Consider the following 23903-nt stretch of genomic DNA (forward strand, 5'->3'; position numbering starts at 1 on the left):
GTGTTGAGGGAATTATTTGTTTAGCAGCATGATGACTTTATATATTTATAATAAATATATTTTATTCTTTATAAAATATATTTTATTTTTTCTTTGTTTACCCTGAGAGCTTATGCACCAAAGACAAATTCTTTGTGTGTCCAATCAACACTTGGCCAATAAAGAATTCTATTCTATCATAAAAGTATAGCACCTGTAAAAAATATGTAAAATGAACAGGATTAAAAATAAATGACATTTAATGATGATGATGATATCCATTTGGTCGTGTCTGATTCTTGATGATTCTATGAGCCAGGTGTCCATAATTTTAATCTTGCGCTACTTTGAGTTTTTCTATGCTCTGGCTGGTGTCAACTTTTATGGTGTCCAGCCACTGTATTCATTGACGGGCTGGTTTCCTTTTACAGCATTTAATGTTGAACATTCTTAGTATGGCAAATACTTTCTGGGTTTAGTAAGTGCTGGTGCAGGGCTTACTGTTTTACTGTTTTGAGTAGCATTTTTGTCCTTTTCTTTGTTTTTGCTCAGCAATTATTCAAAATTAAAAACATAAAGAGGAGTAGTCATAAACAGGCTGAAACAGCAATTCTTGCAACTTCCATTAGAATGACAAGGGATTATAGTTGAAATGATGGAGTAGCAAGAATGAATGATTGTGTGCATTATAAATACAGTGATTGAAGTGAATGGGCTAACACTGATTCATGGATGTTTTCTGAGTGTAATGCTTCTGAAATAAAAATTGGTAGATCATTATTTTTTGCCCTAGATTATTGATAACTATAATATTGGCCTACATTAGTGTTCTTAATCATGGGCAAAACATATGTAACCATAACCATGCATATATGGTAACAGAAACATTCTATATTTTAGTCCTCCTAATACTATAATGTGAACACTTTCTGCAAGTGAAATAGGTTAGAAGTTTAAAAGATGGTGATGGCAGGCAGAAAGCATGATGCTATCATGACCTGACCATTACAGTTTTTTGATGGGAAACTACTTTCCTTTCATCTTGCTGATGCTGATTTTTTCCCACAAACCTTAAATTTCTAAAGTTGTGAAATTTAGTTATTTACATAGTTACAGAAAAAGGTGAACATACTCTTAATGTTTCATTTTTCTGCATATACAATCACTACATAAATACCTAATATTGGCATATAGCTTGTAGCATATTTGCTGTCTGTAGTAGCACGTTCTGATCCTATAATCAGATGTTGTTGAACATTACAAGTAGTCCTTCATTTATAACCATTCATTTAATGCCGTTCAACGTTACAACAGCACTGAAAAAAGTGACTTACAGCCATTACTCACACTTATAACAATTGCAGCATTCCCACAGTCATGTGATCAAAATTTGGGCATGTATTTAGAACAATTGCAGTATCCTAGGATTCTGTGATCATCATTTGTGATCTTCCCAGCTGGCTTCTAACATGCAAAGTCAAGAGGGGAAACTGGACATGTTTAACAATAATATGATTTACTTGACTGCAATAACTCACCTAACAACCATGACATAAAATGTTGTAAAATTGGGCACAACTCAGCAAACAACCACTTTGCTTAGCAATGGAAAGTCTGGTCCCAATTGTGGTCCCATGTTACAAACATTAGTCATTATGTACTATACATCTTTATGCTGGAATGTGCACAGCTCCCTCATCTACTAAAAGAAACTGTGATTGTTTATGCATTATTACAAGATTTTACAAGATCTTTGAACATGCAGTGATATCTTATTATGAATATTATTATTTTAGGCTTTCATTTAAGTCTACAAGGTCAGTTCTCCAGACTCAAGTTGGTCTTTATTAGAACCCCCTGGTTCTAACAACATATTCCTATGACAACAGATTAGAAATTAGTTATTTAAAAATAAAGGTATGATATACTGGCTGTTAGATTATTTAGAGCTAAGATGCTGAGGATTCTAAAAGCAGTGTAATAAAAGTAATAAAAATGTAGAACTATGATTGTTGCTTGTTGATCTATACTTCTTCAACTGGATTAGACCACACCTAGAATACCGCATCCAGTTTTAGTCACCACACTATAAAAGAGTTGAGACTCTAGAAACTAGAGTGCAAAGAAGATCAACCAAGATGATTAGGGGACTGGAGGCTAAAACATACGATGAACGTGAAGAGAAGGACCACAGGAAACATGATAGCAGTGTTCCAATATTTGAGGGGCTGCTACAGAGAGGAAGGGGTCAAGCTATTTTCCAAAGCACCTGAAAGCCAGACAAAGAATAACGGATGAAAACTGAACAAGGAGAGATTCAAGCTAGAAATAAGGAGAAATTTTCTGACAGTGAGAACTAATGGAACAGCTTGCATTCAGAAGTTGTGGGAACTTCATTATTGGAAGCTTTCAAGAAGAGTCTGGACTATCATCTATCAAAAATGGTGTAGGGTCTCCTACTTGTATGGGGGGTTGAACTAGATGACCAACAAGGTCCCTTCCAACTCTGTTAATCTGTGCCTCTGTGGAGGCCCTCATAAGAATTTTCCATTTGAATTATTGATTAAAAGTATGGAAGTTAGTTCATTAGTTCAGAAAGTCCTTGCCTATAAGTTTACTTCATCCTAGAAAAAATAGTTTATCCTAAGATTTGTATTAATTGGGCCTCTCTGCTTAATACCTTCTAATGCTTGAAGCAGAGGCCAAATAGTCCTTTGTATTTGTAGAATGACAAATACAATATTCAAACCATTATTATGAGATCTCTTCAGCAGACCTTATTCAATATCAGCATTTAAATGAGAAAAGCTTGTTTTAGTCTAAGTATGTTTGTATGCCACATCTTGTTCTTGAGTGAGGGCATCTGTGCAGTCAACTTGGCTTCAGCTGCTCTGAAATGGAAGTCTGACCTCAAATGGAGATTATATACTTTTTATTAGCAGTTTATGCTATTAAAATCTCTGTAAAATTGCCAACTTCTGTTATATTGTTCTTTGAAGATATTGGGTTTGAAGATCAAATCTGGGTCGGTCACCAGGACCAGAGTTTTAATCTTCTGAGCCTTCAGACTCCTATTGGAGCCCATCAGCACTCCTATTACTTGACAAAGGGTCTGTTTTCCAGGCTTCAATCATTTCTTTGGCTATTTTTGTCCCTGCTCGGCCAACAGCCTTAGGAGCTGCAAAATTGAATGTATGTCCTTGTTCATGAATCAATTAATGCTGATTTACCACAAGCTTATCAAGTACTTAGAAGCCAACATAGCACAAGAAAACAGCCAACAACTTTATAGCTAGCCTTCAACACCTCAATCAACAATTAAAAGCCACACATAACCAGGTATTGCATAAATACTGCACAAAAGAACAGTCCAAAGCACACATTCTGCTAGAGAGAAGTTTCCTGAGGATAGGATCCAGTACAACTCCAAAAGCTCAGAAGACTAAGCCTCTGGTCCTAGTGACTGACTCATTATCCTGGGACACATACATTTGCCTTCATATTGGGTTTGAATTATATTTCTGCTTGAATAGTCTACATAATTACATCTTAGATAAAAAGTCAGCAACATTAAATGTTATCATCAATTTCTGTTCTGCTTATAAGTTTACTACTTATGTTACTGATTACTGATTGTGTTACTGTATGTATTAGAGTCTTTTTTTTACTTTTGAAGGTCAATAAAATAAAATATTTTTCAGCACTGAAAAATAAAAACGAAGTGTTTTGAAAGCTACATAGATTATCTTTATTAGCTATAAATTACAATATTAATAGATATTAATAAATATTGGGAACCTTTGAGCTCCTAAGTGATACAATTTTTACATTTTCTTGCAACTTAAAAATCAGAATGAATGGTTTATTTTTTGTGACATGCAGTGTCGTACTTTCACCTTTAAAATAAGTCATCAATTCCCCAAAGCAGGCCAAAAATTGCAGGGCACACCACTTCTTATCAGGATAACTCTTGGAGCCTAACTAAAGTAGAATAGGAACAAATGGGAGATTTGTGAAGTAGCTTATAAGTATAAAGTTTGATGATAAAGCAGCAGAAACTGCACGAGAATGGCAAATATGTGGTCTTCAAATGTTCTTAAATTCCAGCTGTCAGCATTTCTTTCCATTGGCTGCATTGGCTTTAGCTAAAAGGAATTGTGATTCATCACATTTGAAAAGCTACATTTCCTTTCTCTCTCTCTAGTCGCTATGTTTCCATCAAATATTTTGACAGCTGCCCAGAATTGTTAGAAAATTATGTCAGTCTATAAATGCCATAATTCTTTAAATCAATCAGATTTTTTTTCTGATTTTTCCACATATTTTATTTCAGGCATTTTGCTAGATACAGTTTCTAAAAAAAATTAATATATGTCATGAAATTATTTTTGTAACTGTAAAAATGGATCTTTGAATACAAAAGTCCCATCATTACAATATGAATGTGAAGTCTACGTATTGCACACCATAAGCATGATACAATTTACTTTCTGCCCGTTCTTGATTATACTTTTGCTGATAGTATTAGGGTTTGAAATTAGTTTTACATGTTATACATTTTTTACTAACTCCTCTACAATGTCTGAGCTTCATTCCAGTCCCAGTAAAGATATAGTCAGACCAGTTAAGGTATGTAATTATTATACTCCTTGTCTTGTTAATCAAGTCCCATGATGATTTTCAATTTCAAGTGAAGAAGGTAGTCATCTATTTCTAACCTTGTCATGTATGGTTTGTCATTGTTATGAATAAACAATTTCTGTCCTTTTGATTAAAATTGTAAAGAACCACAAATAAGACCATGGAGAAGAAATGTGGTGGTTAGCAAAATATGAGCCCAGGAAAGGAAGAGAATATTGCCATGCCTTCAAGCATGGTGTTACCCCTTTGAGGTAGGTCAGGTCAAGAAGCAGATTCCAGTAAGAAATACTTATATATTTATATAGGTTCTGCTTATAGACTTTTGAAAGCCTGACCATGTTTTCCGTCCTTCTTGTACCAGAGAGACTCAAGATAGGACCATTCTATTTCTTAATATTTATTCCTGATCTTAATGTTAGAATATTTTTTATTTTGAGCTTTCAAATAGCTTATGTATAATGAATAAAATTGTTCTTTTTTGTCGTTTTTCAATGCTTTTTTATGTTTTTGCCATTCTAAATTGTAGATTGAAATTTAGATTTTTCTAACTTTAAATATTGTCACATTTCATAATTTTAGACCTAAACACAGATTGCTTCTTTTGAATATATTTACTTATTTACATAGCCAGCCATCTCTCATACAGCCATCTCTCATACATGACTCTGAATGGCTTTTAACGATTAAAAATAACGAGAACAATAAAAGTATAAATAGAAGCAACAAACATACAACTATATTGAAATCATTATTAAAAACTCAATTCAGCCTAAACATAATCACAGTTAGCAGGAATACATTCCATTCAGTAAAGCCACTGGAAAAGTTCACCATTACCTCTAACCCCCCCCCCCAAAGCACAATGATCCAGTAAGGTCTTCAGGACCTCTCTAAAGGCCAGAAGAATAGGAGCCAATCTAAATTCCTTGCAATGATGTTCCAAAAGACAGGTGCCATGGAAGAAAAGGCTGCTGGATCCTGTCAACTATGGAATGTCAACTGACAGGATTTGTAAAATGCTTCTTCTGCCAGATCTGATGGGACAGGTAGATGTAACTGGGAAGAGGTGGTTCCTTAGTTTCAGTCAGAAATCTTAGGCTGCTTTATAGAGGTATTTTAATTATGCCTTAATTTTTTATTTACTAGTTTTTTAAGCTACAGGTAAGAATTTATAGTTGCTTATAAATAAGTTATAGTTTCAACTTATAGTTGAAAGCATTTGCACCAAGACAAATACCTTGTGTGTCCAATCACACTTGACCAATAAAGAATTCTACTCTACTCTACTCTATTCTATTATCACTTATAGACACATTTCTTATACTACTCTTGAGACCACAAAAATGATGGATTACAGTATCTATAGATAGTGAGAAGTTCCAATTAGTTCTGGCTCCCTATCTCATTTGCATTTATGCTGCATGCAAGATTTTGCATATGGTAAGAGTTTCTTATTATATCTTCTGCATAGAAATTCACAGTGTTTTGAGGTCATCCTCCCAGTAGGATATAATGTGTGTCTTCTTGCAAATTTTAATTGCTTTTTTCCTGGCACCTGGATTATTTTTGTGCAGTTAGATAAATACTATTTTTAAAACAAATATTTTAAGAATTTGCCAACTCCAAATTACATTTTCTGGATAGATAGGTTTTTTAAAAGTTTTTAAAAAACTGTCTATTTGGAAAGAAGCATCAAAACTGGATTTGGTTTAATTTACATCCAGGGCAACTGTGTCAGTGGAGTCAGAAGTGTTTTTATTTTATAAACATCAAAATGAACATCTAAGGCAGTGATGGCAAACCTTTTTGTTGTGGTATGCCGAAAGTGTGTGTGCGATAGCACGTGCATGCCAGCACCCACAATGGAATTCCCCCCTGCACATGTGCACGCAACCCCCCCCCCTTACCTGCATTGCATATGTGTGCGCCTCCCAGCTGATTTTCACCCCATTTGAGGCCATTTGCGCCTTCCCAGGGGCTTGAGGGAAACCTCTGCAGCCTTTGGAGGCTGAAAAACAGACCCGTTTTGGCACTTCTGGTTTTGGCACTTCTGGTTTTGGCACTTCCGGTATTTCTGGAAGGCCCATTTTTCAGCCTCCAAAGGCTGAAGAGGCTTCCCTTGAGCCCCCAGGAGGGCGAAAAAGGCCTCAAATGGGCTGAAAATCAGCTGGGAGGCACACACATAGGCAGTGCAGGTAAGTTTGGCTGGGGCTCGCTTGCCCACACAAATAGCTCTGCGTGCCACCTGTGGCATGCGTGCCATAGCTTTGCCATCACGGATCTGAGATATAAGAGATAATATGCACTTCATATTACTTTATGATTCTTACAATAAATATTTTCCAAAATAGAATAGAATTCTTCATTGGCCAAGTGTGGTTGGACACACAAGGAATTTGTCTTGGTGCAAATAATCTAAGTATACATAAAAGAAAAGATACATTCATCAAGAATCATAAGGTACAACACTTAATGATAGCCATAGGGTACAATAAGCAATCAAATCATACAAGGAAACAGTCAATATAAGTCGTAAGGATAGAAGTGACAAAGTTACAGACATACAGTCACACGTAGAAGGGAATGGGTGATAAGGAGCGATGAAAAGATTAACAGTAATAATAGTGCAGACTTTGTAATAGTTGAACAGTGTTGAGGGATTTATTTCTTTAGCAGAGTGATGGCTTTTGGGGAAAAACTGTCCTTGTGTCTAGTTCTGGTGTGCAGTGCTCTATAATGTTGTTTTGAGGGAAGGAGTTGAAACAGTTTATGTCCGGGATGTGAAGGATCTGTAAATATTTTCAAGCCCTCTTTTTGACTTGTGCAATATATACAGGTCCTCGATTGAAGGCAGGTTGGTAGTAATTATTTTTTCTGCAGTCCTAATTATCCTCTGAAGTCTGTGTCTGTCCTGTTGGGTTGCAGAACCAAACCAGACAGTTATAGAGGTGCGGATGATAGACTCAAGAATTCCTCTGTAGAACTGTATCAGCAGCTCCTTGGGCAGTTTGAGCAGAAAGAACATTCTTTGTTGTGCTTTTTTGATGACTTTTTTATGTTAGGTGTCCATTTTAAGTCATGTGATATAATAGAACCTAGAAATTTGAAGGTCTCTACTGTTGATACTGTGTTGTCTAGTATTGTAAGAGGTGGTAGTATGCAAGGGTTTCTTCTAAAGTCTACCACAATTTCTACGGTTTTGAGTGTGTTCAGTTACTGATTGTTCCAGTTACACCATGAGGCAAGTTGTATAACCTCCTATTTGTATGTGGGTTCGTCGTTGTCTCGAATAAGACTAATCATGTTGTGTCATCAGCAAACTTCAGTATTTTAACAGATGGATCGTTTGAGATGCAGTCATTGGTATATAGGGAGAGAGAAGTGGAGAACGCACACAGCCGGGGGGGCGGGGGGGGGGGGCTATGCTAATTGTACAGGTATCAGATGTGATTCTGCCTAGCTTCACTTGCTGCCTCCTGTCTGTTAGGAAGCTTATGATCCATTTACAAGTGTGTTCAGGTACCGCTAGTTGGTTTAATTTACTTAGAAGAATGTCTGGAATGATGGTATTGAATGCTGAACTGAAGTCTACAAAGAGGACCCTTGAATAGGTATTTGGAGATTCAAGGTGTTGTAGGATGTAGTGCAGAGCCATATTAACAGCATCATCTGTTGATCTATTTGCTTGGTATGCAAACTGCATGGGATCTAACAGCGGATCCGTGATGGTTTTCAGGTGGGACAGCACAAGCCTTTCAAAGATTTTCATAACTACAGATGTTAGAGCAACTGGTCTGTAGTCATTCAGTTCCTTGATGGAGGTCTTCTTTGGCACTGGGATGATGGTAGAGCATTTGAAGCAGGAAGGAACATAGCACATCTGTAGTGATCTATTGAAGATTAGGGTGAAGATGAAAATGTACATTATATATGTACTGTATATAAAAATTAGGGTATTTTGGTTGCTCAAAGAGCTGAACTGACAATTGTAGGTATGTTCATATTAAATAAAGTTATATCAACTCTAAATAATCATAAGCACCTTCATTGTGAGATGAGAGGTCACTATCTTCCTCTGCATGGTTCCATGGTTCTTGTCCTAAACTAATCAGTGTGGAGCACTACCTTAATAATCTTGAGAAAAGACTGAATTCTTCTCATCTTTAAAACAAGATTGAATTCTTCAATACGTTTATCTGATGAAATGAACTGTGGTCCATGAAAGTTTGTATAGCAAGAAACCATCCTTGCTATAAAGTTCCACCAATGGTATTTAAACTAAGTGGATATATGGATTACTATCAATCCTGATTCAGTGTTCTCCAATTCTGTTAGAAAATAGGTATTAAAAAGATGCATTCTGATGAAACATAAAAATGCTAATACAGAAGAGATTCCAATTCTAATTTTTTTCTGTAAATGATAACAGATACAATACATAAAGACAGAACAGCAAGAATAAACTCTTGTCAATAAAAAGAAAGTAATATATTTATTGTAGCATTGCTATTCCTTATATGCAAAATTAACAGGTGATTCATACTTTGTATGAAGCCATGATTTATTTACCTGTGATTTATTGAATAAATTTATACACTATGAAATATTCATATAACACATTAGTGAAAAACAAGCAAACCACCTTGTGGCTAAAGCAATAAATGCAGCAAGAGTATTTAACATTTGAAAGGATATACAAGCATCATGCTAAGATAGCTAGTTGTTCTGGGAAACAATATCTTTCTGGGCATTGTGTGACTGGAAATGCTTGATAATGTACAAAAGCAGACAAATATTCATTTTAATTAGTCAACTTTTTAAATAAAAATACTTCCAAATGGTAAGCATTTTAAGAATGAAATATACTGTATAAAATCTGGCTCGTGGGTAAGGGAACAAGTAATACCCTCAATATTTTGGCTATTGAGCTATAGCAATGGACATAAGTTCAATGAAATGCGATAATTTTCAGGTTAATTGGCAGATATACAGTATATGAATAATTTCTGGATATATAAAAATTATATACTGTAGTTAAGAAAGATCAAATATCAGGACTATTACTATTTTCTATTCCAACATTTGTTAAGTACCTTTTTTCTGCTTGGGGATTTTCCCACACTAAAATGTGATGTTTAACCTCTTGGCCACCCAGCATGCAAACAAAATTATATCACTTTTATCTACTTGGGAGCATACTGTGATAGCCTGAGGCCAAGCAAAGTGAAACTTTTCAAACTACTTTCTTTGCTTTATATAGAATCATACTAATTTCAAACTTATTTTATATAAAGGAATGTGACAATTGCTCTAAAATCCTTTTAAAACATCCTCAGATAAAAGCTGTAACAACTTGGCTTGAAGGTTGATGATTCCATATGAAATTTTGGGAAGAATATGGTTTAATTTATTATAATTTTAATGGAATATTCAATTGGATCATCACAATTAAATTGTAATCCTGTGTCTTTATCACTTTGGGTTAATGGCAGTGGTACCTAATTTTATTATCTCATAGAATTAACTTTCTGAATATTCTGTTTTCCCTGTGGAAGTAATGTATATTAAATTAGAATGTAATGGTTAGACTACTGATAATGGATATTATTGTTGAATTACAACTCTTACCCACTCATGGCATCAGTTTCCATACAGTAGATCTTTTATCTAGTGCTTAGTTCTTTCACCGTGGGAAAAATCACTTTTTTTCCCCTTTAGAGTGAACCTTTTGAATCAATGACCTTAAGGAAACATGAAACCAACTCTTGGCAATGAACCATTTGTTTCTTCTTTTCTAATCTAGGAAGAAAGATGATGTCATGCTTACCAGAGTTTAAATTCATCTGAGAACTTAATTTAGAGTTAAGGAATTCTCAGCAATATTGTAATTATTCATGGAATATGAATATGTTTTATATTTTATATACATTGGTACGACAATTTTTTTCTGAAAAGAAATAGTAACTTCTTTATCCAATAGATGAATCACATGCATATCAACTACATTACCACTTTAGAAGAAACATTTCAAATGAAATGAAAAAGAGATGTCTCCCCCATTCTTAGGGTGTTTTTGTCACCTGTAGATTTTTTTTTAAAAAAAAAACATGTATTAAAATAATGTTCCTAAATTTAAAAATATGTTTACAGACACAAACACTTTCTACCAAATTGAAGAAAGGAGGACAGACTATTGATTGATCAGATTTTACAATTATAAAATTATATTCTGTTTAACTAGTAAGCATATCAGCTGCTGATTAGATTGGGCAAGAATATTATTATTGTAATCTTGTTCCTTAATATGTTAAACATTGCAACATTCATTCATGGTTTTTTTTTACATTTTGACAAATTACATAGTTACTCTGCTCATATCCCATATGTTTTGTAATTGTTATACAAATGAGATGAAAAAATAGCTAAATTATTAAATTCAAGGTTTCGTATTTTTCAATATTCCACATGAATACATAGCATCCTTATCTGTTTAATATAATGGGGGAAGTAAAATTATACATATACTGGGGGAAAAACCTAAACCAAGTAAATGCATTTGTTTATCTTGAACTATGTTTATAAACACATGTGAATGCTGATGAAAAGGAAGTGAGTACTGTCTGGGTAATGTGTGGCCTTTATATATAATAAAGAAACACATATCCCAAGTGAAATAACCAAGAAACTCAGAAGAGTTAACAAGCGTGCCTTTGTTCCAGAAGAAAAGAAAACTGATCGCCGTGTACTTCTCCAGAAAAGAAAAAGGCATATGGGTAGAAACAAGAGGAGCGTGTGTGCCTGCGTACATGTGTGTGCATGTGTATGTATATTCTCCCAGTAATAAATAGCCAAGCAAGGTTACATCATAAGCATGCATATATTTGTTGTTTGAGAAGAACACTTTGCATACTGCACATGTATTGGGAAGATGTTAGAACTGGTGGGCATGCCAACTAATCATATCAACCAGAATTGAGTTGAGAATATTTCTTAAAGATTTTCTAGTTCCTGCTACTCTCTGCATGATCTGCTTATTTCATGTTTGTCCCCTTTATTGTCAAAGCTTTCTCCAGGGTAGAGATGTGGATGCAAGGATAATTTGGAAGGTCAGAAAGAAATGGAGAATGAATGTAATGAATGAAGTTGATTTACTCTAGTCTTAATCATGCCATTAATTCCTTCTAGAAGTTCTGAGTGCTCCATCACGGGAGGCTTTCAAGAAGAGACTGAACAGCTATTTGTCCAGAAGAGTATAGGACATCCTGCTTGAGTAGGGAGGAGTTGGACTCTTATTCTATTATCTACATTCTGAATAATGTTGCTTACTCTGAAAAGGAATAATGTGAACATATGTATGAATATCCCAACTATAATTTTGCAATTGCTCTGATAGGTACACATCTTTTCAGATAGATACTTACTGTACATCTAATTTTCAAGACTACAGTCTTCTGAATAGAAATATTTAGGCAAATATTCATATTATTTATGAGGCAATATAATTTTTAAAATGTTTCTGACTATTGCTTTATTGTTGTAACACACCATATAAACGTACAAATATAATGAAAGATCCTGAGAAAGAATTAGTGTATTATTGGTTCCAGTGCACTATACCTCAAAATGCTATGCATTGGTGCCTTTTGCCAAAATATTAAAAATGTGTTTCTTGATTATCCTTGCTGAAAGGAAAGGAAAAAAGAAACAGAAGGAAAGCAGCAAAGCAGATTAAGAGAAAAACCTCAGAATAGAGCTAAAATTTCAGGATTTTTATCCTTTTAAGCATTAATAATTCAATCTTTTGCTTTGCTTTCTAATCTTTAAACCTATAAATATGAAGATATAATCTCAGAAATGAAAAATTGATTGCAAATATCCCTAGCTTAATTGTTGACAGTAACTCTGTTGGCTTCACATCTAAACAAACTGAATATGTCCTATGTTAGATTTTTTAAAAAAAATTAAAACTGATGTGTACTCATTTAGCTATATTGCATGAAGTGCATGAGTTCTTTGTACCACATATTAATGACTCTTGCTTGTGCTTTTATGTAATGTTTGGTTTGTTTTCTAGTTGTCTCTTGGTGCTATTCTATAGCCTCTTTCAGCATTTTTATAATTGAGGACAGTTAACACCTCATAATTATTCCCACTGAAATAAATATATAATTTGTTCCATTGATAGTTTATTTTTTAAATATAAAATAAGATGATCCAGAGAATAGGTGCTGCCACAGAGACATCCTGTTTACTTGGTCTTATCTAACTTTATGTCAGGGACAAATAAATTTATACATCTTTTACATGAAAACAGAATCCTATATTTAAAACTAGATAGATAGATAGATAGATAGATAGATGATAGATAGATAGATAGATAGATAGATAGATAGATAGATAGATAGATAGATAGATAGAATAAGTAGGCATATTTTTCACTGTATTTGAAGTCAAACCATGCACAATAATGTTACATTTCTAGAAGATTAAAGAAAACCTATTTTGCATGAAAATGATTGTGATAATTCCTGATATTATAACTATATGTATCTTTTCTTCTGAAAGATATTGAAAATAATGTATTGATTATGAAAGGATCATCATACTACATTGTGTAAATGTGCTTCCCTGGAGTGGTGCCCTTAAATGGCTAATTGCATGAAGAACATGTTCTATTCCATATATTATACTTCTTCATTTTAGATTAAGATACAGCTAAAAATTAGGAAAAAAAATGTTCCAAACTGAAGTTACAGCCCAACTCAAATGTTCTCAATGGCTTGTAGTCTAGAGGAACAGAATATCTTGAGTAGTCTGCTTTAGAAGACAGTAGGAACTAGAAACAAACCTTTTATTTCCTTCTTTTATATTGTAGGCTGTCAAACATGTGGAGTCATGTACGATCCATATTGATGTAATCTGCCCTTATGTACAATTCTCTCCTCAAAAACTGCAGAGAAGAGAATTTTTAAACAATGCTTTAAAGCAGGGGTGTCCAACCTTGGCAACTTTAAGACTTGTGGACTTCAACTCCCAGAATTCCTCAGCCAGCTTTGCCACAAGTCTTAAAGTTGCCAAAGTTGGACACCCCTGCTTTAAACATTCCCTTAACAAAAAATGGAAATACAATTGAATAGACTTTTATCAGAATGCCGAATAAATAGCAATAGCACTTAGACTTACATACCTCTTAATAGTGCTTTTACAACCCTCTCTAAGTGGTTTAAAGAGTCAGCCTCTTGCCCCAACAATTTGGGTCCTCATTTTACCCACCTTGGAAGGATGGAAGGCTGAGTCAACCTTGAGCCTGGTGGGATTCGATCTGCCAAATAGCCACAAAACTGAATTAAACACAGAAGTATTTAAACATATTCAGTAGGAAACTAATATAATCCCTATTTTACATTTATAAAAATTATCAGTTAATCTGTTCAAAACAAGACATTTCATTGGTGTTGGTGACTATTAGCACCATAGGAAAAGGGATCTTTCTGAATGAGAAAGATATAGCAGGAGAAAACGTTAGAAAAACTGATCAACTGTTGTTACAAATCAAGTTAGACCAAATACAAATTTGTTTCAGGTCAGCTTCTTTGATTTATGTAATAAAGATGTGAACCAGCAACTAAACATTAAGGTTGAAAAACAATAAACAATATACCCGGAACATCAATTTTCATTTAAAACACAGAAAATTTTTAACAAAATCAGTTCCCAGAATGCCATTACCTAAAAGCTACAATTTCCTATTGATAGGATTTAACAACATTTACTAATTCTACCTTAGTTCTGTTATTCCACATCTGAGCACATATATTTGATATTGGGAAAAAATAGAAAAAAAATCCTTTTCTGAATGATAGGTACTTTTTAAAACAAGTAGATTGTAGGGAATCCTTTTCTATAAAGCTAGAGAACTATGGTTCATCAAAGTGAGAGAAAATAATTGATATTTGTTTCTTTTAGGAACATAACATAGAATATAAGATCTGCTAGGAAAAATGTATGGTAGGCACAAATAAGGACCCCTGGAGACAGTGATAGAGGAATTGTTGGGGCAAGAGCAAAGGAAGAAAGGGTAATTTATAAGGTTCTAAATCAGGGGTGTCAAACTCAAGGATGTGGTCAGATCCGGTCCACAGGGCCATCCTGGAAAATATAAGGGGCCAACCCACATCGCTTTGGCCCAGTCTATCTGTGTCACTTCAGCTCAGTCTACTCAATGTGAAGAGGAAACATTGGGCCAATGTGGCTTCAGTCCGGTCTACCCAATGCAAAGAGAAAACATGTCAGCAGTTTGGGGAATGACATCAAGATGGCCATGCCTACCCACCCATCTGGCTATGCCCACCCAGTCAGCCATGGCCACCTCCCTCCCCCCGCAAGGTCAACCACAGCCCTGATGCGGCCCTCAATGCAATTGAGTTTGACACCCCTGTTCTAAATCATATTTGTACTAACACAGTTAAATGAGGACAATATCCTTGGCCAGAAATCACTAATTATAAGCTTTCCCTTTTTATATTCCCTCACTGTACAACCTCATTATGGCCAACTCATGAGAAATGCAGTGTGCACTATGGCAGAAAGAAATGCATGGTGAATAGATAAGCAATAAGTACTTAGACTTATATACCACTTCACGGTGCTTTACAGCCCTCTCTCAGAGGTTTACAAAGTCAGCATATTGCCCCCAACAATCTGGGTCCTCATTTTACTGACCTCAGAAGGATGGAAGGCTGACTCAACCTTGAGCTGGTGAGAATCAAACTGCTGGCAGTGGGGAGAATTAACCTGTAATATTGTGTTCTAACCACTGCGCCACCATAACTCACTAAGAAGAAGAAAATGATTTTACTGTGGAGTTCTTGGTGCTCTGTGAGTTTGTTTGTTTGTTTGTTTGTAGACATTTCATTCTCCAACTATATAACAACATCAAGTCTATTAGATGTACACTAAATGATGTTGACTAGTTGGTTAAATGAAATGACTACAAGTTAACAACCAAGCTCAAGGAGCACCTAGGACTCCACAATTCAAACAATTCTATTCTATTGGAGATGATATCATCTCAACATAAGGGGGTTTTGCTTGCTTGAATTGGCACCTGCATCCACCTTTAACTAACTGAACATCCTCTTCAGGGCCAGCAATACCAGGCAGCTGCAAGCTGCACTTCATTGCCAACCACAATATGTCCTCCTGAGAATGAGAGAAACAAGCAGTAGCAGGTATACTGTTTTCAGTGTGAAATTTCAAACTTTTTCCTTCCACTTAACTTTTTTGACACATTTTTAACTTCATTTGCCCTTTATGAATCTGTCTTTGCTCACTGTTTGGTGTTTCTCTAATTTTATTTTAACTGCAATTGTCTTTCAGCCTTGCCATTTTGGAAACACTTTTGATGAGAACTTACAATAGCAGTAAAGTTTTTCATATGTATTGAAAACATAGGGCAGCATATAATTCATAAATCCATTTGATAGTCTTTTTAAGAATACATGTTTGTCATTTCATTGTGCCTTTTAGAATAAATAGTTATTAAAATGCTAAATAGGATGGAAAATATATTTATCTTATGATATAATAGATCCACTTATTTGTAAAATCTGCAATGTAATAACAAATTCAATGGGTGTAAATTCTGTAATTAATGAGCTGCAGAGAAATGAACTGATTGTGTACATGACAGTTGTCCTTTTGTTTAAAATAATCCCAAAGTTTATTCTTCGTGTCATCCACAAGGAAATTGATTTCAATAATTTTTCCCCTGGAGTTCTAATGCAAAAGTAGTATAATATCAGGCTCTAGCTGATTCACAGACAGGAGACAAGAATCAATATGCTTAGTGAAAATGAGAGAAGAGAATTGAATCCCTATGCCTTCACACATAATTAATGCTAGCATTTCACTGAGCATCTGTTGATAGCCATGAGATGAACACATGGCATAACAATTATTAACAGGGTTCCACTACAGTTGCTTCTTGTGAAAAAGTTTGCTTTGGTAACTAAATCTTTTATCTGTAACAAGGAGACGAGATCAATAAGCTGAGGAAAGAGAACTGGAAAGCAACTAAGAAATGGCATTTTTTTTTTAATCAGACATTTATAAATAGTTTTGAAATGTGGAAGTCAAGGGCTACACATTACAGATATTCATTACTGTCCTTGGTGTTTTTTGGTGTTCTCACAAATGATCTTTCAACCATATTTGGAAGCTATGTAATTTGCTCATTTTCATGTGATTCAGGCAAGCGAAAACAACAAGTCTTGCAAAAATAATGAGAGGTTCTAATCACTTGTTGCCAGTTCTCTTATTTTGCTTCATTCAATGATCGTTCAAAGTTAAGGCAGCAGTGAAAGAAACGGTTTCGGATTGATCCCCAAGTTATGGCTATTGCAGCTGTACAGATGCCCCATGATCACATGATCAAAATCCAGGTGCTTGGCAGCCTGCCCATAAATACAACATTGGGGCACTTCATCTGCCCCCACTCACGAATCTGCTTCCCATTTTTGGCCTCCTGTACTCCATGGCCCCTGCCATCCTACATGGCTTTTGCTGCCTCCTTGCTGCTGATCAAGTATGCCCAGCCTGGCCCCATGGCACAGCTGATGGCTAGATGGACCCCTCTTCCCCGGATCAAAAATAGTAATTTTCTCACAAGACCTGGAGAAGATGCCTTTATGTGGCCAGAAGCTGTCTTGTGAATGGCCAGGTTGGGCATGCTTTACCAGCAACAGAAGCAAGACAGCAGTTAACTGAGGTGGTAGACACCTTGACGAGGGTATTTGGGACTGAGCTTGAGCAGCTGTGGTTTCCTAGTTCCTTCCTAGTGTGGCTTTGTGTCATACATTGCTGGGCCAGGCTGGAACGTCCCAGGGTTGCTACAGCTTCATACCACACCATACTGCTGGATTGGGTTGCAGCTTCGCAGAACAGCTGTGGCTTCACACCATACTGGTGAATCTGGCTGTGGTTTCCCAAGGTAGCTGTAACTGGTGGGCTGCTGGGCTAGGCTGCAACAGCTGGAGAGATGTATGTGACTTCATGCTGAGCTGTGGCTCAGGGCCTTCTTGCAACCTTGATATTCCATGAGTGAATGGAAGAAGAAGAGGTTTAAAATCTAAAGTAAAATCTTATTCAAGTTCAACCATAGATTCACGACAGTTTGCTTGATGTAAGTGACTGTTCAGTTTTTTTAAAACTACTGAGGGTTAACTTGATTAAAAAAATCACTGCAAGACACAAGTTTTTAATTTCATTTGATGGGATATGTTTTCATGAACGTTTTTGAGGTTTGCCGTTAATTACAAAGATATTTTAATCAGATAATCTCCAAAAGTAAGAATAGAAACTGGACCCTTACTGACTCTTACCCATTACCTCACCAGTGCTTTTGTCTTCTCTGGGATCTCATTACATGCTGTATCAGGTGTGATTTTCATTGTGTTTCATAAAAATGTTTAAATCTGAATAATATGGGCACAGTTTGTTTCAGACCAAGATGAATTCATAACAACCTTGTGCAATGAAAGTTCTTTTCTTGTTCTTTCTTTCTTTTACAAGCAGCTTTACTTAGTATTCATTTTATAGTAAAGTAAAAACACCATTTACTTTTCCCTCAAGTTTTCTACTTGACTTCTCTGAAAAATTTAACCCATAATATTATCCCAATAGCTAACATAGCCTTGTTTTTACAGTAAAACAGAATAGCTGTGATGATTACCATATAGGGCTAAAGAATTTAAAATATGAAAAGAGATAAAAAAATAAAGGAAAAGGTGAAACAGTGTTTGAAAGACCGTTTTAGAAACAATAATTGGAATAATTAATCATGTTTTAATTTTTTGCTGAAGGTCACAGAAAACAGACCAGATCATGAAGATTTGGAGCTTTATGCAACTTCCCGGGAGCGGCGGTTTCTAACATTTGCCAGTTTAAAATTTGAAGGGCAGCTATTTATGACACCATATGATTTCATCCAGTCTGTTTCAAGTGATGAACCAAGACGTAAGTAGGAAATTTTTAAAAAACTACATTCTTGCTGTAGTGAATGTAAAAAAATAAAGTCAAGAATAAATAGGTTTTAAACCTAGTGTATCTTGGTCTGGGAACCAAAATATCTGAAAAATGGTCTTTTGTTCATATTTTCTTATATTCCTGTTGAACTTAGGGAAACAAGAATAGCAGCAAAATGAACAGGAAGTGAATAGCAGCAGTCTAAATCCAAGGCTGCAATGATTATTTGAAATTACAGGTAGCCCTTATTTAGCAACTACTTTTTAGTAACCATTTACAGTCACAGTGGTAATGAAAAAGTAACTTTGTGACCAATCCTCACATCTAGGACCTTCATAGAACTGTAAAGCAAAGAAAAACTGAAGTAAGATCATGTAGAGTCATGGTTTCATTTAGTGACTGCTTCTCCTCATAATGACCAAATCAGTTCCAACTGTGGTTGCTGAATGAAGGTTACTTTACAAGCTTTAGGATTTATGCTTGAGCCCATTCTCAGGAACTTCTCTTTACTGATCCAGATTGGATCCTGTAGCATTATCATGGGATGTGTATGCCTTCATTCAGAAGGCTACCTGTATGAAGTTTAAAGTCCCAATTACCTTAAGGGCCCAAATGTAAGATTTAATTACCTCTAATCAATATAGCTTTGACTAAAGGGTATATTCTTATTTTTAAGGCTAATCATATTAACATCTATGAAAATATATTTACAAATGAAGGTGAATATATGTGTCCCAGGATAATATTGTAGGATCCAATCTGGATCGGTCCAATCTGATTTACTACCAGTTTATCAAGTACTTAGGAGTCATGGGTTTGGCAGCACAAGCAAACATCCAACAACTTAATAGCCAGCCATCAACACTCCAATCACCATGTAAAAACCCACATATAACAGGTACCATATAAATACCACACACAGACACATCAAGCACACACTCTGCTAGAGAGAAGTTCCCTAATAATGGGCTCCAGCATGAGTTCAAAAGCTTGGAAGACAAAATTTCCCTTTTATATAATCTTATATAGTTTAATCTACTAGTTACCAGCCCAGACGTATCTTTAGGTTGCTAAAGTCAGGTTGTTAATCAATGATTAAATTCATTTGGACTCAACTTTATGATCTATAGAAATAAATTATATAAATATTTATTTGTAAAATTTATTGGCCATACCTATTACTCAGGGTAACTTTGAAATATGAATTTTGCTCTAAGGTGCAATGAAAGCTAAAATCTTTTAGTTCTAGATTAAATAGCTGTCATTTTTAATTCTAAATATTTAATTCTAAATACAACTTTAAGAAAATGTAAACTACCTCACTTTATAATAGCAATTTTCTATAAGTCTTATGTATGTGTTACACCTTGGATTTAATATTAATTTACCATACATGATGTTCCCATATCAGTAAGATCATAATAATGAACAGTATATTTTCAGATTTAAAACATGTTTTTAAAAACATTGAGACTAGAAAGATTATTTTCTGACATGATAAGAGATAAGATGAATATTGATCATGCCAGCCATATGTAGTAGCATGTCATTAAATACTTGTTTAAGTCATTGGTTTTGTATTTGTTTTAGAGACAAAACAGTGGAAGACACTATCAAAACAGGTATGTTACAATTCTGTTCCAAATTAGGTTTTATACATTGACGCAAGCAATAGTAGCATTAGGCAAACTGCTCATTCTCAATTTCATGTATAGAAATAATATTGGTCTACGGTTGCTGAGCATATGTAGTCTTATTTATTTATTTATATATTAATTTTTTATGCTGCCCATCTCCTCTGTAAAGGACCATATTTTTCAGACTATAAGACGCTCCAAACTGTAAGATGCACCTAGCTTTGGGGGAGAAAAACAAGGGGTAAAAAAACTGCCTCTTCCTCCCAGCAGCAAACAACAACCAGCCTGGTCAGCTTCAGCACAGCCTGATTTAGCACGAGCAGCTGATTGGTAGTTGGATCGGCCTCCCGGAATACCGACCATCAGCGCTGCCACCTATTGCCACCTCCGCGCACCCCATTTTCAGCCTCCATACGTCCCGTTTTCAGCCCATTCCAGGCGCGCGGAGGCAGCGATAGGTTGCATTAGCGATGGGCGGCAAAGGCACCCATGGGCAGTGGCGATCCCCATAGCTGATCGTCAGTATTCCAGGAGGCCAATCAGCTACTCCTGCTAAATCAGGTTTTGCTGAAGCTGACCAGGCTGATGGCTGTTTGCTGCCAGGAGGCAAATTGCTGGGAGGCAGAGGCTGAAGGGTGGGGGCTGGTGGGTGGGCAGGGCTTCAGCAACATTCACTCTATAAGATGCACAGACATTTCCACCTACTTTTGGTGGGGGAAGTGTGTCTTATAGTCCAAAAGATACGGCAACTCTTGGTATCTTACTTTGCATATTTTATAATTTATCTGCATTTTTATTAGAAATGTTTTTCAAGTGTTTTTCCAGAATGTTTTCATCCTAAACATTCAACTTTCATGAGACCTGAACTTTTCTGTGACATACAATCCTATGTTGTCTAGAAATATGTTAGTCGGAGGTATAGGTTTGCAAATGCACTATTTATTATGAAGACAGTCATCATCTTTTTTTAAAAACTAATTTGCAGGAATTGAATCAGATACTTATTGAAACTCCACCAGTTTGGAAAGGATCATCAAAGCTCTTCAGGAATCTCCAAGAAAGGGGTACTGAAGAATATTTACTTTGTAGCATATTTGCTTTATTTTTACTATGAAATTCTTTTGATTCTCAACTAGAGATTATAGTGCATTATAATAGTATACATAGTACCAGAACTACTAGTAGTTTACTGATAATTTGAATTTAACATAAAATTCATATATCTATCTGTATCTTTTTGGAAAGAAAATGCGGTCAAAATTACCTGAGTTTGCTTTGGCATTTTTGTTTTCTCAGCATCAATATGGGCAATATTTAAAAATTGTACAATTGCTGACAACTGCAATTCAGACCAGATTTCTGGTTGTGTGTTGCTACAGTCATAAGTTGAGGCACCCACATGACTGGACTCAATTTATTTAACCTTTTTTGTGGTGGACATCACCCTGATCACTAAGCAAACACCACAGTTGTAAGGACAAATACAGCCTTTTAAACTGGCAAAAACCATCTCAAATCATGGTTAAGATGACCACAGGACACTGCAACCAGTCATACAGAGGAGCCAGTTGCCAAATGCCCCAAATGCACTGACATGACACGGTAGTGGTGATTCAGTTTAACAAGTTGTGAGAATAAAATTAGGGGAACCTTGTTAGCCCCCATGAATTCCTTGGAGTAAAGGTGGAATGATATGCAGCTAGATAAGTTTACTGTATCTTCAGTCATTATTTGCTAATATTTAAGTAAAAATGATGCTAATTTGTTGATTTGCTTTTTCAGGTATAATTTCTTACACGGAATATCTCTTTTTACTATGTATCTTAACAAGTAAGCATTCGGAGTAAAATGTATTTTCCACAGATGCATGTATGAATGGGTGTGATATTAACGTTGTATGTGTTAATAAATAGCAGTTTGTTTTTGCAGTCCCCTAGGAAAAAGTTAAAATAATTGAAGATACAAGGACAATTTCTTTACATAATGTAAGATAATAGTTTAGCAGTTGTTCTGATAAAGTTACATCCTTTATTCTGCTGAAAAATACTGGCATAGCAATTACTACAGTGGAAATGTTTAAAATTCCCTATTATTGATAACAGACAGTGAAAAATAAAATTCAACTTTTACTTTTCAGTTTTAAATTGTTGGCCCCAATACTTGTGAAACAATTACCTGATCATACTTAGAAAGTATGTATGGGATTGTTTGGTTTAAAATTTTCTTTACTCAAATTCTTTATATGGAAAATCAATTTACTCCCCAGTTCTTGGATAAAATCATCAACATTTCAGAATGGAAAGGAACTTCTCTCTAAATTCCCAGCTTCTAGTGTCTTGCGGTAAGGCAACAATGCAAAACTAGTTAAATAGCTAACTGGCTGTGCAGCACAGTTAGTACTTAGAAAAGCTGGCTTTATAATATTAGTTTTTCCTTTACTTTGACAGCAATCTCAGGTTGGATAAAATATGTAAAGTATTATCTTGAAAGGAAATCAGAAGACTGATAGAGATTGGGAACAGAAGCAACATAATATGATATTGATCGGCAATGGAGACAGCAAATGTCACACTGATACTGTACATTTTTTGCCAACTCAAGAAAGTAACCTTTTTAACTCAACAGTGGAATTTTATTAAATGTAAAGTGATTAAGCATTTTTCCATATGAGAGGCTTATGCTATATCTACATCTTTCCTGTAACTACATAGCCTACATCTACAATGATATTCATGGTCTGTACCTTCTGGCATTTATATCACTGTACTGTTTCATTAAAAGGCATGGAACATCAGTACATTTTGAAATATTGAACAATGCCACAAATTTAATTCTCTTTTCTGAAGAAAGAAAACACTTTTGTAGTATAGAAACAAAGGGTAAGTGGGCTACCTTTTGGAGATTGATAATAACATTTGGAGGACCAGAAATATGGGGGGGGGGAGCATTCTGCTGGTATAATAATACATTTATGGAAAGGCTATTAGTGTTCTGCTGTTATTTAAAGTGGATCAAGTTCTCTACAGTGTGTTTGACCAAACAGGACCAAATTATGTGTACTAATAACTATTTTATAATTGAAACACTACTTTCCTATTAAAAAGGTAAAATGAAACTGGCAGATTGATTTTACATGATATGAACATCTTTCTAACTTCAATACACTGGGAAGCATTTTTTCATACAGCTGAAAATACATCTAGTAACAGAGATTTGCTGAAAAAAGTGGTGTGAAGAAGAGTTAAGTACAGTAATAGTATCCTTTTTGCTTGTAATCTTAAGCAGGTCACCCCATTTTTCCTCATGATTTGGGGAGTGTTGTATTCATATACTGTAAGAATAGCTGCCAGGCTTCTGGTTTGAGCTTCGTGGACAGATTGAAACCGCGATCGTGCACGGTTTCAATCTGTGCTCGCCGCTGGAGCGCCCCGAGCTGTCTGGCTTCGGGGCTAAGCTACCCCGTAGAGGTGGTGAAGAAGGGGGAGACTGCCAGCAGGGTTGAGGAGAGCTGCATCTCTCCTCCTCAGCTGGCCATTACTCCCTTTCCTGAAGGTGGTAGCAGCGGTGGTCAGAAATGGCCACCTCAAAGAAGAACTAGACTGGAAAAGAATGTGCAGGAGG

The 23903-nt window shown here is 35.5% G+C and overlaps 1 protein-coding gene across 5 annotated transcripts in view; it reads left to right on the forward strand.

Annotated features, from left to right (window-relative positions):
- Window positions 1–23903, forward strand: part of MICU3 (mitochondrial calcium uptake 3) — a 72083-nt gene that overhangs the window by 13426 nt on the left and 34754 nt on the right. For all 5 annotated transcript variants that reach the window (XR_015744134.1, XM_087936215.1, XM_087936213.1 and 2 more), the window contains exons 2-5: window positions 18483–18636; window positions 20236–20267; window positions 21268–21346; window positions 22065–22112. Coding sequence is in view for 4 of the 5 variants with exons in the window: in XM_087936215.1 (XP_087792341.1) it covers window positions 18483–18636; window positions 20236–20267; window positions 21268–21346; window positions 22065–22112 (313 nt within the window). In the remaining variant the exon portion in view is untranslated. The remainder of the gene's footprint in view (window positions 1–18482; window positions 18637–20235; window positions 20268–21267; window positions 21347–22064; window positions 22113–23903) is intronic.

Source organism: Pseudonaja textilis, chromosome 6, assembly GCF_049901715.1.
Source record: "Pseudonaja textilis isolate UNSWEBS1 chromosome 6, rPseTex1.2, whole genome shotgun sequence".
Lineage (NCBI taxonomy): Eukaryota > Metazoa > Chordata > Lepidosauria > Squamata > Elapidae > Pseudonaja > Pseudonaja textilis.